Source organism: Mytilus edulis, unplaced genomic scaffold (assembly GCF_963676685.1).
Source record: "Mytilus edulis unplaced genomic scaffold, xbMytEdul2.2 SCAFFOLD_938, whole genome shotgun sequence".
Lineage (NCBI taxonomy): Eukaryota > Metazoa > Mollusca > Bivalvia > Mytilida > Mytilidae > Mytilus > Mytilus edulis.
Genome location: NW_027269052.1, coordinates 2237 through 21187, shown reverse-complemented (window position 1 = coordinate 21187; position 18951 = coordinate 2237). Strand labels below are relative to the sequence as shown.

At 32.7% G+C, this 18951-nt stretch overlaps 1 protein-coding gene across 1 annotated transcript; it reads left to right on the top strand.

The window, feature by feature from the left end:
* Window positions 1–327: 327 nt before the first annotated feature.
* Window positions 328–18544, top strand: LOC139509460 (dihydroxyacetone phosphate acyltransferase-like; the record flags this gene model as incomplete). The annotated part of the gene is given in 12 exon segments (XM_071296162.1): window positions 328–392; window positions 2262–2410; window positions 2413–2456; window positions 3180–3356; window positions 5755–5884; window positions 6436–6639; window positions 7822–7973; window positions 10947–11077; window positions 11439–11659; window positions 15861–16115; window positions 16501–16580; window positions 18404–18544. Coding segments are annotated over 12 exon segments (1749 nt in total), but the record flags the coding sequence as incomplete, so codon positions are not given.
* Between the last annotated feature and the right edge of the window lie 407 nt (window positions 18545–18951).

The following is an 18951-nucleotide window of genomic DNA, read 5'->3' as shown; positions in this document are numbered from 1 at the left end:
TCCTAGGTCAACAACTTTGGTTTCAGTTGACAACCCCCGGAGTGAACCCCATGTCCTATTGTAAAGATACATTTTTTTTAGCACACATTATTCACAGAGGGCCCACAGAGATGGCTTCCATCTCAATAATTATAAAAAAGAAGATGTGGTATGATTGCCAATGAGACAACTCTCCACAAGAGAACATATGACACAGAAATTATCGACTATAGGTCACCATACAGCCCTTCAACAATGAGCAAAGCCCATACCGCATAGGTCAGCTATAAAAGGCCCCGAAATGACAAACGTAACACAATTCAAACGAGAAAACCAACAACCTAATTTATGTACAAACCAGATGCTTCTCAGGGCGCAGCTTTAAACGACCGCAGTGGTCGAACCCTGGGCAAGTATGAACACAACATTCAAGCTTGATACAGCTCTGAATTTTGATTGTGATTAAGTAGTTTACTGTTTACACATCATAGGTTTCTGACACAGAATGAATGTGGTCTAATGAACTTAAATATTTTTTTTTTTTGCTATTTAGAAATACACTATGCTGTTGAATATTAATCCCCTAAAAAAAAATATTGTAGAAAAATTATTTTTAATTTCTGGAGTCTGAAATGAGAAAAATTCACCAAGACCCCCCCCCCCCCCCCCCCCTTCCCACAATTTTTTTTCACCTCCCCTGTTTCCTTATTAAAAAAAAATCTCAATTCAAATTTCTAACATGTCTAATGGAGTTTTCAACAATAACTACTCATTTAAATACATCATAAAATATTAATATATAAAATGACATACAGTCATGGTTAAATTTAATATTAATAAACAGTACCTTCTAAAAATACACATCTCAAGACAATATCATTTCTTAATACATAATTTTCAAGCAGTGTAAGGGAGGTTATCAAGTAATCAAACATTTTTTATAACAGTGTTCTTTAAATTTTAATTGGATTACCTCCCCTTCACTGCTTTTCTAAATTGTCCTTTAACCAGAAAAGCCCTTGTTTTTCCCCTTTTTCTCCCCCCTAATTGCTTGATGTTTCGAACCATAACACCCCCTCCCCTTACGCATAACCATCCTTTGTAGTATGGAAACTTGTGGTATAATTTCAGAGAGATTTATACACTTAAACACAAGTTATTGACTGAAAACTATTTTTAAAAAAAAGCTTATTTTGGCCCAAAATTCCTACACATTTGGAACCATAACCCCCAAAATCAATCCAAACCTTCTACTGTGGTATTAAACAGTATGGTACAATTTCAGAGCAATCGAAATGCTTATACACAAGTTGATATCATGAAAGTAGAAAAATGCTTGTTTTGGGCCCCTAATTCCAAAACGGTAGGGACCATCATCCCCAAATTCAATCCCCAACCTTCCTTTTGAGGTATTGAACCTTTTTATTAAATTTCATACAGATCCATTCACTTAAACTAAAGTTATTGTCAGGACACCAAATGTGTCTTCGGATGCAGACGACACGAATTTTTAACGGTTAAAAATAACGGTTTCTACAATATTCTTCCTATTGAGGTTAGGTGGGACAAGTTAAACAACCCTCCCAACAATAGGTACTTAACTAGATTGGCACTCTTCTTTAGCCATTTCAGTATTGTAGACATCTTGTGTTGACTTGAGTTATCATTGATATGTTTATACATGTGTTGTATTTATAAATTAACTGTTAACAAAACTTTGAATTTTGAGAAAACTAAGCTTTTCTACCTCAGAAATAGATTACCTTAGCTGTATTTGGCAAAACTTTTAGGAATTGTTGGTCCTCAATGCTCTTCAACTATGAACTCTATTTGGCCTTTTAATTAAACATTTTTGATTCGTAGCGTCACTGATGAGTCTTTTGTAGACGAAACATGCGTCTGGTGTAAATATAAAATTTTAATCCTGGTATCTATGATGAGATTTGATTGCACTTCTTACATCTGACATTGTAATGAGGCCTTCTTTGCAGCCTGTTTCCCAAACTGGTCTGCTATTTGTTCCTGGCTATATTATTATGGCCTGGAATCCAAGATAGTGTTGTTATATGCAGTATCTTTAAAGACTCCAAGAAACTTATGCACAAATATGGTAAGAACGGGACAGATTAAACATGGCAATTTAAAAAGGTCAGGAATAACCATTAATCAATAGATTATACCTCAATTCGAGATAGTCCATCACTTGACATATACTAATAGTATTATGTATATTGAGATAGACCATTTTTTTCTATTGAGTGTTAAATTGTCTTCATTTACAGATATCCAAGGCTAGTGTCTGCTAGACAGAAAGACATTTATGAAGATATTTTGGAGGACAGAAGACATTCAAGCGATGTTGTTTGGTCATTTAGGACGAGAGAAGAACCAAAATATAAGTACAAACAACCAAGAACTCCTGATGAGATCAGAAACATGTTATGCACAGTGAACGTGTTAAATATGCTGTTGAAAAGGTATGTGTCTGTTTTAGTGTAATTGAATGAAGTGTTTGTGTTACTGTTACGGTACGCAAAATTCAGTACTTTGTATATCGTGGCAATCTGTTTTTATTTGGGTGGAATTTCAGTGTGCTTATCTAGAGAGTTCCATCAACATTCAGCTGGTAAGTAAATTAAGATCATAAGATTGGAGTCCAACAGAACTGGACACATGCTGGGTAGCCATTAAAGTGCAAAATTTACCCTTTTCAAGCATTTCACTGTTTATTAAAATGCAATTTCAAGGCAAAAGGCTGTATAACACTAACATGAATGAACATGTGAAGATGAAACTGAATTTCTTAGGCCAAACCAACATATAAACCAGATATTATATAGTTTATGAACTGATATCTGTTTGTTCCGTCTTTTTTTGGCCCCACTTATATACTTAGGGGCATTTATGTTTTTCAGTCTGTGTTGTTCGTTTGTTCAGGTTAAAGTTAATGGTCAAGGTAGTTTTTGATGAAATTTAAGTCCAACCAACTTGAAACTTATTCAGTACACATGTTCCTATGATATTATCTTTCTTCTGTTGAAATAGAGTTTTTACCCCAATTACACGGTCCACTGAACATAGAAAACTATAATGCAAGTGGGGCATCGGTGTACTATTGACACATTCTTGTTATATTTGGCTATGATGTCTTAACTTCTACAATTTAATGTTATGGTGGGGTCAATAATTTTTTATTCCAGGTTTGTTCAGAAAGTGGATTACCAATTGAAGAGGTATGGAAGCAAGCAGAAGAAGTTATGCAGGAAATGTCCCACAATCTAAGCATGGGAGCCATTCGAGGATTTGCAATGTTTATGGTCAAAGTTTTAAAATCACTGTTTAAAAGAGTATATGTTAATACAGAAGGAATTCAAAAGGTTAAAAAACTTGTTTCTTGATCACATAATAAGTAGCAAAATGTATTACTTTGAACATGTTGTATGTGATTTGAAAGTAAAATAAGGTGATAACTGTATTGTATTTTAATCCTTTGTAAAACACAAATTGAGTTTGCCTAGCAACATGTAGCAGACAGGTAGAATGTGGGTTTTACCCCTTCAAAATATTTGTCAATGTCCAATGAAAATTGTCGTTACAAACGAATTCCATTAGAATATACCAATTTTGTCATTCCCAAAAAACATGCTTGAAAACAATCAGAATAGCATAAACAAGAATGGGTTGATATCAGGTACATTGAAACTCAGAAGGATAGGCATCTATTGCCATGTAATTCTAAAAATGAAACAAATACAAAATGTAGTTGAAAACTTCTGAGGGCCATATGTTGGAATCTTTAAAAAATCAAAGGCTATTAAAAAATAGAAAAAATGAAGTGACGTTACTATCAAAATAGTCTAATTATTTGTAGGTAAAATAAAAATGATTTATTCCTATTTTTGAGAAGGAGCTGTGAAAGAATACCCAGTGTTACTGATGCCTGGTCAGTAATTATTTTGCTTTTGACCTACTTTACTGTATTATCAGGTCAGAGAGATGTTAGTACATGATGACCTACTTTTCTTTATTATCAGGTCAGAGAGATGTCAGTAGAATACCCAGTGTTACTGATGCTTAGTCATAGAAGTTATTTTGACTATGACCTACTTTTCTTTATTATTAGGTCAGAGAGATGTTAAGCCATAGAAGTTTTTTGACTATGACCTACTTTTCTTTATTATTAAGTCAGATAGATGTTAAGCCAATGAGGTTATTTTGACTATGACCTACTTTTCTTTATTATTAGGTCAGCTAGATGTTAAGTCACAGAAGTTATTTGACTATGACCTACTTTTCTTTATTATTAGGTCAGAGAGATGTTAAGCCATATAAGTTATTTGACTATGACCTAGGCTAGTTTTCTTTATTATTAGGTCAGAGAGATGTTAAGTCATAGAAGTTATTTGACTATGACCTACTTTTCTTTATTATTAGGTCAGAGAGATGTTAAGTCATAGAAGTTATTTGACTATGACCTACTTTTCTTTATTATTAGGTCAGAGAGATGTTAAGCCATAGAAGTTATTTGACTATGACCTACTTTTCTTTATTATTAAGTCAGATAGATGTTAAGCCAATGAGGTTATTTTGACTATGACCTACTTTTCTTTATTATTAGGTCAGCTAGATGTTAAGTCACAGAAGTTATTTGACTATGACCTACTTTTCTTTATTATTAGGTCAGAGAGATGTTAAGTCATATAAGTTATTTGACTATGACCTAGGCTAGTTTTCTTTATTATTAGGTCAGAGAGATGTTAAGTCATAGAAGTTATTTGACTATGACCAACTTTTCTTTATTATTAGGTCAGAGAGATGTTAAGCCATATAAGTTATTTGACTATGACCTAGGCTACTTTTCTTTATTATTAGATCAGATAGATGTTAAGTCACAGAAGTTTTTTGGATATGACCTACTTTTCTTTATTATTAGGTCAGATAGATGTTAAGCCATAGAAGTTATTTTGACTATGACCTACTTTTCTTTATTATTAGGTAAGATAGATGTTAAGTCACAAAAGTTATTTGACTATGACCTACTTTTCTTTATTATTAGGTCAGAGAGATGTTAAGCCATATAAGTTATTTGACTATGACCTAGGCTAGTTTTCTTTATTATTAGGTCAGAGAGATGTTAAGTCATAGAGGTTATTTGACTATGACCTAGGCTAGTTTTCTTTATTATTAGGTCAGAGAGATGTTAAGTCATAGAAGTTATTTGACTATGACCTACTTTTCTTTATTATTAGGTCAGATAGATGTTAAGCCATATAAGTTATTTGACTATGACCTAGGCTAGTTTTCTTTATTATTAGGTCAGAGAGATGTTAAGTCATAGAAGTTATTTGACTATGACCTACTTTTCTTTATTATCAGGTCAGATAGATGTTCAGTCATAGAAGTTATTTGACTATGACCTACTTTTCTTTATTATTAGGTCAGAGAGATGTTAAGTCATAGAGGTTATTTGACTATGACCTAGGCTATTTTTCTTTATTATTAGGTCAGAGAGATGTTAATTCACAGAAGTTTTTTGGCTATGAACTACTTTTATTTATTATTAGGTCAGAGAGATATTAGGTCAGAGAGATGTTAAGTCATAGAAGTTATTTGACTATGACCTACTTTTCTTTATTATCAGGTCAAATAGATGTTAAGTCATAGAAGTTATTTGACTATGAACTACTTTTCTTTATTATCAGGTCAGAGAGATGTTAAGTCATAGAAGTACATTTAATTTGACTTTGACCTACCGGTACTTTTCTTTACTTTCAGGTCAGAGAAATGTTAGTAGAATACCCAGTGTTATTGATGCCTAGTCATAGAAGTTATTTTGACTTTCTTTTGATGTCATATGTGTTCTATTCCTACGATCTTCCACTGCCTGTTATTGCTGCTGCTATGGGTTTGTATATTTGTGTAGGGAAATTGTCACATGAAAAAAGTATAAGGGCTATTCCAGAATAAAATGTAGGGGGGGGGGGGGGGGGGGGTGGTTGGAAGGCACATTATATTAATAATACATGGGTGATGGGTATCAGAGCAACTTTTCACACTATAATGCACTATTATTCTCAATTGCAATTGTCTGGGTGGCGGGTGCTGACAAAAACTGCCTTCCAACCCCTCCATACATTTTTTTCTGGAATAGCCCTAACACAATTTAAATTGGGGAAATATATAAAACAGCTTTATGTAAATTGATAAAATATACCTCACTTTTTTACTTACATGTATAAAAAAACCTAAAAATGCAAGTATGTTTTCATGAAAAAATATTATCACATGCTTTGATAGCAAAAATATTTCTGTTATAAACTTAAATTATATTTTACATCATGGAATATATAAATGAATGGTCTTTTTCAATGTCCAAGAAAAAGTTGTTCTCGAATTTTCACTATAACAAAAATATACAAGTTTAAATTATACAAAATAGCATATATTTATTTTCAGATTTTATGGGTATGAAGTTTTTTGGATGGTTGTTGAGAAACAGTGGTGCATTTTATATTCGAAGAAGTTTTGGAGATGACATGTTATACTGGGCAGTATTTACTGAATATGTCCAGTCTCAGCTGGTTAACGGAGATCATCCTATAGAGTTTTATGTTGAGGGAACCAGAAGCAGAACGTCAAAGTCATATGCTCCAAAATTTGGTAGGCTATATGTCACTTTTTTGCCAATGTGTCAGTTTGTTTTTTAGATTAAATTTTTCTTTAGTATCTTCCACCTATTTTTATGCTTCACCTACGATAGTAGAGGGGCATTATGTTTTCTGGTCTGTGCGTCCGTTCGTCCGTCTGTCTGTCCCGCTTCAGGTTAAAGTTTTTGGTCAAGGTAGTTTTTGATGAAGTTGAAGTCCAATCAACTTCAAACTTAGTACACATGTTCCCTATGATATGATCTTTCTAATTTTAATGCCAAATTAGAGTTTTTATCCCAATGTCATGGTCCACTGAACATAGAAAATGAAAGTGCGAGTGGGGCATTCGTGTACTGAGGACACATTCTTGTTTTAAGAGCAACTATTTGAATTCTTTGTGAGTATGAGCAAAGAAGATGTGCAGTGAATATCAAGTTGGCATTAACCCAACAGATAAGAATCACATTTTGGTACCGGTAATCAAAATTTGATCTTCTTTCAGTTTCTATGTTCAAATTTTTGGTAGTTGGTTGACTGATGAAGAAAATTGTAAATCAAAGAGAGAACCATTAAATCTTTGAGAATAAAAGATATACTAATCTTTAAGGTATATTTTATTCATTGGACAATCAATCATGTATATATGTATATATATTTAAGGAATGACTGTAATATTTTTTCTGTCTATGAAGAAATAACATAAAAAATTTTGTGCACACTGAATAACGCACGTAGCGGGTTATTTAACAGTGTGCACCACATTTTTTATGTTATTTAAATAGACAGAAAAAATATTACAGTCGTTTCTTAAAATTTAATTCTAAATTCCATTTTAAACCGTAGAAAACCATGATAAAACGTTGATGACGTCACGGTCACATGACTAAATTTTGTCTATGGGCTCATAACAAAATAACGTCAGCCAATCAGAAGACGCGTTACATCCAAAATTAAATTATATATATATATATTAATTTTGAATACTTTGTCAGTGGTTTGTTGCACTATATACATAACAAACTATATTGAATTGTCATAAATGTATCTATCCTACCACAAATATATATATTTTTAATCAATTTAAGAAGAGAAAAAGTGCAAAAGTAATTCTGAGGTATAAGAGAATGCAAAAAAGTATCTCAACAATGTCATCATTAGATAGAGAATTTACAAATTTTGTAAACTTTTATTTCAGGAATGTTATCTGCATCATTAGAACCTTATTTTAAAGCCCACATTCCAGATATCATGGTTATACCTATTAGTATAAGTTATGACAAGATTTTAGAAGAAACATTGTATTCTTACGAAATATTAGGTGTACCTAAGCCGAAAGAGTCTACTTCTGTAAGTACAAGATATTTATAAACTTACTGTACAAGCCAAGTCACAAGAAAAATACAAAATTGTAAACAAAAGAATTGTAAAAAAGTCAAGTGATGTAAACTTGAATTCAATTTCGGGTAACGAGATATACACAAAAAAAACTGTTCAAGACAGGTGAAAATTTGTATGTGAAATAACTGTACAAATGAAGTAGAAAGATATATTCAAAATAATTACAATTACAGTTGTGTTACAATTACGAATTCTAATGCAACAACATTTGTAACGTTCATTTTGATTGGATAACGTCACTTTTTTACATGGCATCAATTCACAATTGATGCTATGGGACGTACGTGCATGCGCAGACGGCATATGACAGATTTTAATTACATGTTTTAACATTGTTTTCTGTCAGTTTCATTAGAATGGAGATAACAATATTGTGTTTTAAGCTTCGACGGCATCAATTGGGGATTTGATGGTCGCAAATACCTGTTTACTGTCTCCGCTAACGTGTCGCCAGTAAACTTTATATGCGACCATCAAATCCTAATTGATGCTGTCAGAGCTTAAAATACAATACAGTTATCTCCTAAATAATTGTACAAGTCAATTCACAATAAATACAAATAACTGTGGGGGGCAGTGTACTCTTGCCCACTCAAAATATCTTAGATTTTTTTAGCTCACCTGGCCTAAAAGGCCATGTGAGCTTTTCTCATCACTTGGCGTCCGTCGTCGTCGTCGTCGTCGTCGTCGTCGTCGTCGTTAACAATTTTTCAAACATCTTCTCCTCTGAAACTACTGAATGGATTTGAATGAAACTTAACATGATTGTTTCTTAGTATATCCTGCACAAAATATGCGCTTCGATTTTTGATCCGTCAAAAAACATGGCCGCCGTTACTTAAAATAGAACATAGGGGTCAAATGCAGTTTTTGGCTTATATCTCAAAAACGAAAGCATTTAGAGCAAATCTGACGTGGGGTAAAAATGTTCATTAGGTCAAGATCTATCAGCCCTGAAATTTTCAGATGAATCAAACAAACCATTGTTGGGTTGCTGCCACTTAATTGGTAATTTTAAGGAAATTTTGCAGTTTTTGGTCATTATCTTGAATATTATTATAGATAAAGATAAACTGTAAACAGCAAAAAAGATCAGCAAAGTAAGATCTACAAATAAGTTAATATGACCAAAATTGTCAATTGACCCCTTAAGGGGTTATTGTCCTTTAATGACAATTTTTCACAATTTGTTCATCATATTTGCTAACTTTAAAAAATCTTCTCCTCTGAAACTACTGAATGGATTTGTTAAAACTTAGCATGGTTGTTCCTTAGATTATCCTGCACAAAGTGTGTGCTTTGATTTTTGATCCGTCAAAAAACATGGCCGCCGTTACTTAAAATAGAACATAGGGGTCAAATGCAGTTTTTGGCTTATATCTCAAAAACGAAAGCATTAAGAGCAAATCTGACATGGAGTAAAAATGTTCATTAGGTCAATATCTATCAGCCCTGAAATTTTCAGATGAATCAAACATCCAATTGTTGGGTTGCTGCCACTTAATTGGTAATTTTTTTTTTGGTCATTATCTTGAATATTATTATAGATAAAGATAAACTGTAAACAGCAAATATGATCAGCAAAGTAAGATCTACAAATAAGTCAATTTGACCAAAATTGTCAATTGACCTCTTTAGGAGTTATTGCCCTTTAAAGACTTTTTTCACAATTTGTTCACCATGTTGACTTACTTTAAAAATCTTCTCTTATGAAACTGCTGTATCAATTTCAGCCAAACTTAGGCTAAATGAGTTTCAGAGTTTCAGAGTATCTAGTATAAATTTTATATTTCATTTCCTTGTATGTCAAGAAACATAGCTCCTATGGCTAAAATAGAACATAGGAGAAAATGATTTTTTTTTGCTTTTGAAGAAAATAGGACGATTCAAAGAACATTTAAATAAATCGAAAAGCCAAAATAATCATTGATGAGAGATTAAACCAAAAAAATTCAGGTGAGCGATTCAGGCTCTTGAGAGCCTCTTGTTTTAAGAAATATTCAATATGAAAGCTAAATCTACTTTTTAAAACTATGGTATTAGATTTTGTGCTTTTGTTAAAGTCAACATACAACATACATGTTATGATGGTATGATACTAAACCCCTAACGGGAAGGATTGTGCCTGATGTTCATATGATGAAATCATAATCTTTCAGTCAGTTTAATTGAAGTCTGGAGCTGGCATGTCAGTTAACTGCTAGTAGTCTGTTGTTATTTATGAATTATGGTCATTTGGTTTATTTTCTTTGGTTACATCTTATGACATCAGACTCGGACTTCTCTTGAACTGAGTTTTAATGTGCGTATTGTTATGCGTTTACTTTTCTACATTGGCTAGAGGTATAGGGGGAGGGTTGAGATCTCTCAAACATGTTTAACCCCGCCGCATTTTTGCGCCTGTCAGGAGCCTCTGGCCTTTGTTAGTCTTGTATTATTTTAATTTTAGTTTCTTGTGTACAATTTGTAAATTAGTATGGCGTTCATTATCACTGAACTAGTATATATTTGTTTAGGGGCCAGCTGAAGGATGCCTCCGGGTGTGGGAATTTCTCGCTACATTGAAGACCTGTTGGTGACCTTCTGCTGTTGTTTTTTTCTATGGTCGGGTTGTTGTCTCTTTGGCACATTTCCCATTTCCATTCTCAATTTTAAGCCTATATAAAGTGCTGAAAATTTGAATTACCTTTTTCCACAAAATCAACAAAAATGAACCCACAGTATGTCAAGCTTTTAATTAAACTGATTTTTAACAATTTGTAAATAGATTTAATAAAAATGAGTAAAACATTTAAAAGTGTAATTTAAATATGTCTTTTCCTTCAAACAAACAAGACTGGCAAACAACCAATAATATGCACTCTTGCACTATCTTACAAACTGAAGTTTCACTAGCTAGTTCCATGTTTTCAATATTTGTAGGGTTTATTCAAAGCTAGAAATTTACTTTCTGAAGATTTTGGAAATGTACATGTTCATTTTGGTGAGCCTCTGTCAATTAGAAAGTATACAGATGGAAAAGTGGATAGAAGTGTTCATAGTTTAGCACCCAGGTAAAATTATTCACAGGAGTCAGTAGTGTGTAAATAAATTTTATAGAACAAAAAATGTTTAAATTGAGATATCTATTAAATTTTCTGTGAACTTTTGAATTAATTAGTGAATGCATGAACTAAAAAACAATCTGAGAAGTGTAAGAATAAAGTGGCCAATAGCTTGGTCCTGATTGAACACTTATGTTTCCATAGTTTCAAACTGCTTGATTTTGACCTACAGGCAAAGTGGATTTTACTAAATATTGTGGTACTAACTATTTCACACAATTTGTGTTGTTAAAATTTTAAAGGAACAAATAGTGATTAGGTGTATTCATCTTAAATTTTCACCAAATGTCTATTGCCTTTATTTTTTCAGGTATATTGCTAGCCTTTCAGATGACGAAAATAAATTAATACAAAATTTAGGATATAAAGTACTGTTACTCCATCAGGAACATATGGTTATATCCCCTTGGTCATTAATGGCTGCCGTCCTTGTACAGAATAAAGATGGTATTAAAATCAAACAGCTTGAGAAGGAAGTGGAATGGATAAAAAGACAGGCCACTAACCTGGGAGCTTATATTGACTGGCCAGGTGAGTGTCTAACTCCTCATTTAGTCATACACAAAAAAAAATCAGAAAAAAATAGCAGGCTTATAATTTTTCACATCAACTGTGCATCAACTCTACAAAAGACTCATCAGTGATGATGGAATCGTGATATTTAAATGGCAAAATCAAGTAGGAAGTTGAAAAGCATTTTGAAACCACAATTCTAAAGCTTTTGCTGAATGCAGCTAAAGAAATGTATTTCTGGGAAAGACAATCTTTAGTAACTTCGAACAGTTAATCTTTAGTCCTTTGAACTGTTTAAAGTTTTGAAAACAGTTCAGTAAGTTGCTAAATAGTGAGGTATTTAAAAATACTACAACAACATACTTTTTCTATAATTATATTAAAAAAGGTGAAATGGTGTGATTGAAAATAAACAACAAAGTAATGAAAAGTTACAGGTCACTGTATGGCCTTCAATGATGCTTTATTAGAATGGTTACAAGGTCATAAATCATGGCATCATTGGGGATTCAAATTACAGTTAAATGTTGAAATATTCATGCTGATGTAGTTCTTGCTTGTTTCACATTTGTCAGAAATCTATAAGTATGTCCTGCCACCAGAGCAATATATGTTGTAAAAAATTGATCTTTGATGAAAAAGTTGCCTTTGAAAACAATTCAAGAAAACATAAATGAGGAAAACACATTGTCTAAAATCATCTTGTTAACACCATGAATTTACTAAGCATTTACATTTTATTTAAAAACTAATTTGTTAGTGTTATAAAACAAAAAAATCTACTTCAGGTCAGAATACTGGTGAGCTGCTTATTGCCAATAATTAAAGATTATCCCTTCTTTTATGCTGTTAGGGCTGTTCCAAAAATAATTGTAGGGGGGAGGAAGGCACTTTTTATTTGACCCCACCATGCATACATTTTAAATTGTATATTTCATTTAAAGATTCAAGCAATCTTTCTTAAATAACTACCACTCATCAAATTTTAATAAAGTGCCTGCTTCCCCCTCCCCTACCCCATACAATTAATACACCTTATCGCTATTTGTCCGCCATTACTGGATATCGCACAGGTTCCCGTAAAATTTTGACGTCATAAAACAAAATATCTGAAGCCGTAATGAAAAAGTGATTGTTGTATGCGTCAAAAGTTCTAGCGGCCGGGGCAGCTGGGATTAGCGATAAGGTGTATTCTGGAAAGCCCTTAATCAAATTTAAGTCCTGAATATCCTACCAAAAAGTCCGCTACACCATTCATGCTTAAAATGCACACATACATTTATAAACAATGTACACAGAGGAACTGTTACATGTTATGCTTTTGCATCTCCTCTCCATATATCTGTTGTATGTTTATACCTCTTCAAAGGTTATCTCTCTTGAACCATTTAGACTCTTTAGATCTTCTAGTTTCAAATTATTGTACAATTGACACTCAATACTGTCCTTACAATATATTGGATGATTAAGAAGTATAGTACTATTTTATAGATTTATCTGTTGTTGATTGTGAACAATAACACATATACAAGACTAGTTCTAAACTATGCATCAACAGTCTGATTGAAACCAGACTACAAATACAAGTGGATAGTGGGGGCTGGTTTTAAACAGACTGATGTGTCAATTGACTCAATACAACAACCACATCAGTGTTTACTTAGAAATTTTGTTTTGCAATATCAAAATGATACGAAAATCATCTGACTTGTTATTTTCGGTACAATTGGACAGAAAGGAATACAATGGGTGTATACACTTAAATCTTACTAATAAGTTATTCCAGGTATAGAGCCAGAAATGGCCTATAAACAGGGTTTCCCCTGGGTCAATTATTTGTTTCGCCACCTCTTTCGCCAAAACATTATATTTTTCGCCACTTTATTATTTTTTTCGCCAAGTAACATAAATATATTTTTCGTTTAAAAGGGTTTTTTTCTACCCCCAACCCCCCCCCCCTTTGCTTCCCTTAAATAAGATGAAGTTCGCCTTTTTGTACTAAGAAGTGGTTTTTACAACAAACAAAAGCCTTTATCACACGAAATTGATCCCTCATTTCATGTATAGTCATTACATTGAAGGGTTACTCTCATTCGACATGTTCGAGGGGTTGTTCCCAACCTTTTGAATATATTTCTTCATAACGACAGTTTTCTTTTCTTGACCATCTTAAATGAAAAAGTTGAGACGTAAAACTTCGCTTGAAACCGTGACGTGTGTCACTCAAACGACTTTAAAGTAGTCTCCCTAATCAATTACCTATATTAAGTAAATGGATAATTAAAGTTTTAAATCGGAGATTTTTCTTGCTTTTGAACAATTTTCGTCACAACAAACATCTTTCTTTCTAAACTATCTTTAAAAGGAGAGGAGACGTCAAAAGTTTGCTTCAAACACGTGCGTCACAAAGTGGTAAATAAATTCTGTATGTGACATTTAGTGGAAGCCATTTAACCATATCATTTTGTCAAACAATTTAATCAACACCTTTATTAATTAGTCTTTTTTTGTCAATAGCTATGAAATGCAATCAGCTGATTATTGATTTTCTGTCCAAATCTTAATGAGGTCAAGGTAAATTCTGAGTATTGTCTGATCCGGTAAAGTCCGAGAAACTCGAAAAAAGTAAATAAACAGAAGAAAAATAAATCGTTATATATATATTTCTTTCGCCAAATTCCTTCGCAAATGACGATTTTTTATCCCCACAATTATTATTTTTTCGCAAATTGCGAAAAATGGCGACCGCCAGCGGAAACCCTGCCTATAAACATGGATCTTTCTGTATCATAGATCTTACTTATAAGTTATTCCAGGTATAGAGCCAGAAATGGCCTATAAACATAGATCTTTCTGTATCATAGATCTTACTAATAAGTTATTCCAGGTATAGAGCCAGGAATGGCCTATAAACATGGGATCTTTCTGTATCATAGATCTTACTTATAAGTTATTCCAGGTATAGAGCCAGGAATGGCCTATAAACATGAATCTTTCTGTATCATAGATCTTACTTATAAGTTATTCCAGGTATAGAGCCAGGAATGGCCTATAAACATGAATCTTTCTGTATCATAGATCTTACTAATAAGTTATTCCAGGTATAGAGCCAGGAATGGCCTATAAACATGAATCTTTCTGTATCATAGATCTTACTAATAAGTTATTCCAGGTATAGAGCCAGGAATGGCCTATAAGCATGGATTGTTCTGTATCATAGATCTTACTAATAAGTTATTCCAGGTATAGAGCCAGGAATGGCCTATAAACATGTATCTTTCTGTATCATAGATCTTACTTATAAGTTATTCCAGGTATAGAGCCAGGAATGGCCTATAAACATAGATCTTTCTGTATCATAGATCTTACTGATAAGTTATTCCAGGTATAGAGCCAGGAATGGCCTATCAACATGTATCTTTCTGTATCATAGATCTTACTTATAAGTTATTCCAGGTATAGAGCCAGGAATGGCCTATAAACATAGATCTTTCTGTATCATAGATCTTACTGATAAGTTATTCCAGGTATAGAGCCAGGAATGGCCTATAAACATGGATCTTTCTGTATCATAGATCTTACTTATAAGTTATTCCAGGTATAGAGCCAGGAATGGCCTATCAACATGTATCTTTCTGTATCATAGATCTTACTTATAAGTTATTCCAGGTATAGAGCCAGGAATGGCCTATAAACATAGATCTTTCTGTATCATAGATCTTACTGATAAGTTATTCCAGGTATAGAGCCAGGAATGGCCTATAAACATGGATCTTTCTGTATCATAGATCTTACTAATAAGTTATTCCAGGTATAGAGCGAGGAATGGCCTATAAACATGAATCTTTCTGTATCATAGATCTTACTAATAAGTTATTCCAGGTATAGAGCCAGGAATGGCCTATAAACATGGATCTTTGTGTATCATAGATCTTACTTATAAGTTATTCCAGGCATAGAGCCAGGAATGGCCTATAAACATGAATTTTTCTGTATCATAGATCTTACTTATAAGTTATTCCAGGTATAGAGCCAGGAATGGCCTATCAACATGTATCTTTCTGTATCATACGACATAGATCTCACTTATAAGTTATTCCAGGTATTGGGTCAGGAATATGGTGGGTGTATACACACAGATCTTATAAGTTATTCAAGGTATTGATTCAGGAATTATGACGGTGTATAAACATGGATCTTACTGTATCTTTATTTCCAGGTAATGAGTCAGCTGATGCAGTCCTTAGAAGTACCTTAGCTTTACATAAAAACATTGCCGAAGTAGATAGCGAAGACGTAGTCCATCTCCTAGAGATTCAGCATCCAACCAGAGGCAGCCAAGATGAACTGATGCAAGCTGCCGCTCAACATTTAATAATAACACTTTATAAAAATCAATTAATGCATATATTTGTACGCGTTTCCATGGTTACGTTATCTATTAATTCATGTACAGAAGAAACAATGTCTATGAGTAAGTATGGGTCTCTTTTTAAATATAGAAATAATTTTTGGTTCTTTTAAAAAATATTGTTGACTTCCATCCGAATAAAAAAAGAGATTTAAATATTAATTTAGGTACAAAATATGGTAATTTCTATGTGTCTTTATGTTCCATTTGTGATTTACAGTAAAGTCAAGTCAAATGAACAAAATTGAAATTTTGATTTATTTATCCAAAGTCTAAATATAATGTAGAATTCTTATTTAGCTTGATTTTTTATGCATTTGTTATGCTGCTATATATATTTGAAACTTGTATTGAAATATTTGTATTTGATAATAATCCTCCTTCAAAAAAAGCTGTTTGAGCAGATTACTTTAAAATAGCATCTTTCCATCATTTATTTACATTTCAGATGAACTTTACAGTAAATATGAGTTTTTAGAACATCTTCTTAACAGAGATTTTATCTTTATGCCAGACTCTACAAAACAAGTAAGTTAATTGAAAATGCACAATATCTGTGTGTTGTAGAAATTAAGAAAGTGTATATCTCAATTTTTACAACACATAGATATTGTACCAACAATACAAAGAGGTGAAGGGTTATTTAGTTTTTTAGATGTCCATCAATTTGTTAGTTATTCTGTCTGTCTGCTAACTTGAATAATTTATATAGGATTGCAACAATGCTTAATTGTATATAAAAAAAGAAGATATTGTATGATTGCCAATGAGACAATTCTCCACAAAAGATGAAATGACACAGAAATTAACAGCTATAGGTCACTGTACAACCTTTCTTCAACGATGAGCAAAGCCCATACCACATAGTCAGCTATAATAGGCCATGAAATCAGAAATGTAAAACATTTCAAACCAGAAAACTAAAGGCCTGATAAATGTATAAAAAATAAAAGAAAAACAAATATGTAAATCAGCAGGGATGATTCCACTATATAGTTAAGGGCCTATGAGTGGCCCTTAAATCAGCCAGCGGCCCCAAAAAAATGTTTGAATATAAATTCCCAATTCAGGAAAATAAAATAAAAATCAATATTTCCAGAAAAGTTTCCGACACCTATTTAGGCAACTATAATTTTTCAAAGTTTGTCGTCAAAACTTTTTAAAATCCTGATAAGAATGCTGACGACAATCGCATTTTATTAACAACGATTTAATTATGTCAACATGTGGTAAACATGGTAAAACAATTTTAGCAATCGGATTCAATTGATTAAAATGTTATGGGAGTAATTGATCTAGTAAAAGATGCTTATTGTTAAAATTATTTTATATTTTTGCTCTATGTTCATATGTCCTCAAAAGACAAAAGTTTAAGAGTTTGTGAAAAAAATGTTGATGATAGACCATTCATGAAATACGATGGCACCATTGGAACTGTTTCAAAAGTTATGAAAATTATCCAAAATAAAGTTCACTGGTTCAATGGCTTTAAATATCGTATCAATGGAATTATATAAACTTTGGTAATTGCTTTTCTGAATTCGACAATTGGCCAGTTCAATTTGAAATCCATTAGAATCAAGGTAAATTTATAAAGATGACCTGTTGAAAAAATTCACGATAGATGTTTTTTTTGACAGTGGTATATATGTTAGCTGATATATATGTTTTTGTAATACTAAATAGGCCTAGGTTGCCATAGGTAAGATGATAGTGCATCATGTGCAATGCTATTCATGTATTAATGTAATAATTGACTGTCCCTCTGGTATCTTTCGTCCCTTTTTTACAACTTTCCTGGTCTCAATCCAATAACTGTCAAGCAATCTGGTAATCATATGATCTCTGAGAATCATAAATATCATAACTGGGAACAGTATATCTAACATATATATGTTCCTGATCCTAATCAGTAGCGGATCAAAATTATTCAAAATGTTACATCTTTTTAAATCAGTGTACAGGTGAAACTTAAACAGTGTATATACATTTACTGTTTTTACAGGAAAATAACATTATTTCGTCTTAGATTCTATGCATAAAAAAAAATCCCAATTGGAATAAAAATTCCCAATTTGATGTTCAAGGGTCCCATTTGAAAACACCTGGAATCATCCCTGATCATCAACTAACAAAATCACTGAATTACAGGCACAAAAAGTACAGAATGTGGCAGCGTTAAGCATGTTATTGTGATCCCAAACCTTTCTCTGGCTCACATATATACAGAGAGAGAAAGATTTTGATATCTTTATTGGTATCTATGTGGTGCTGTTTATGGTAACTATGAAACACAATCCAAATTGCTCTAAGGGTACTAAACATAAAACTTCTTTATGATTAATTTGTAGGATTTTGAGAATGCCATGTTGACATTAACACATAACTGTGGAGTGGTGGTAGAAGATGGTTTATTACAAGTTAAAAAGTCAACAAATAAATATACAACATTCTTTAGTCAGATGTTTGAACCTTTCTTACTTGGATATTGGGTAAGTTTTTATTCAGATGAAAATTGAATGTTAGTTGTTGTATTTGAATTTTATGCCCCACTTAGGGGCATTATGTTTTTTCGGTATGTGTGTCCATTCGCCCATTAGTCGGTCTGTTTATCTGTGCGTCCCTCTTCAGTTAAAGTTTTTGGTTAAAGTTTTTGGACAAGGTAGTTTTTGATGAAGTTGAAGTCCAATCAACTTGAAACTTAATAAACATGTTAACTATGGTATGATCTCTCTAATTTTAATGTCAAATTAGAGGTTTGACCTCAATTACAGGGTCAACTGAACATAGAAAATGATAGTGCAAGTGGGGCAACCATGTACTATGGACACATTCTTGATATGCCCCGATTAGGGGCATTATATTTTTCCGTCGGTGTGTCTGTTTGTCCATTTGTCCC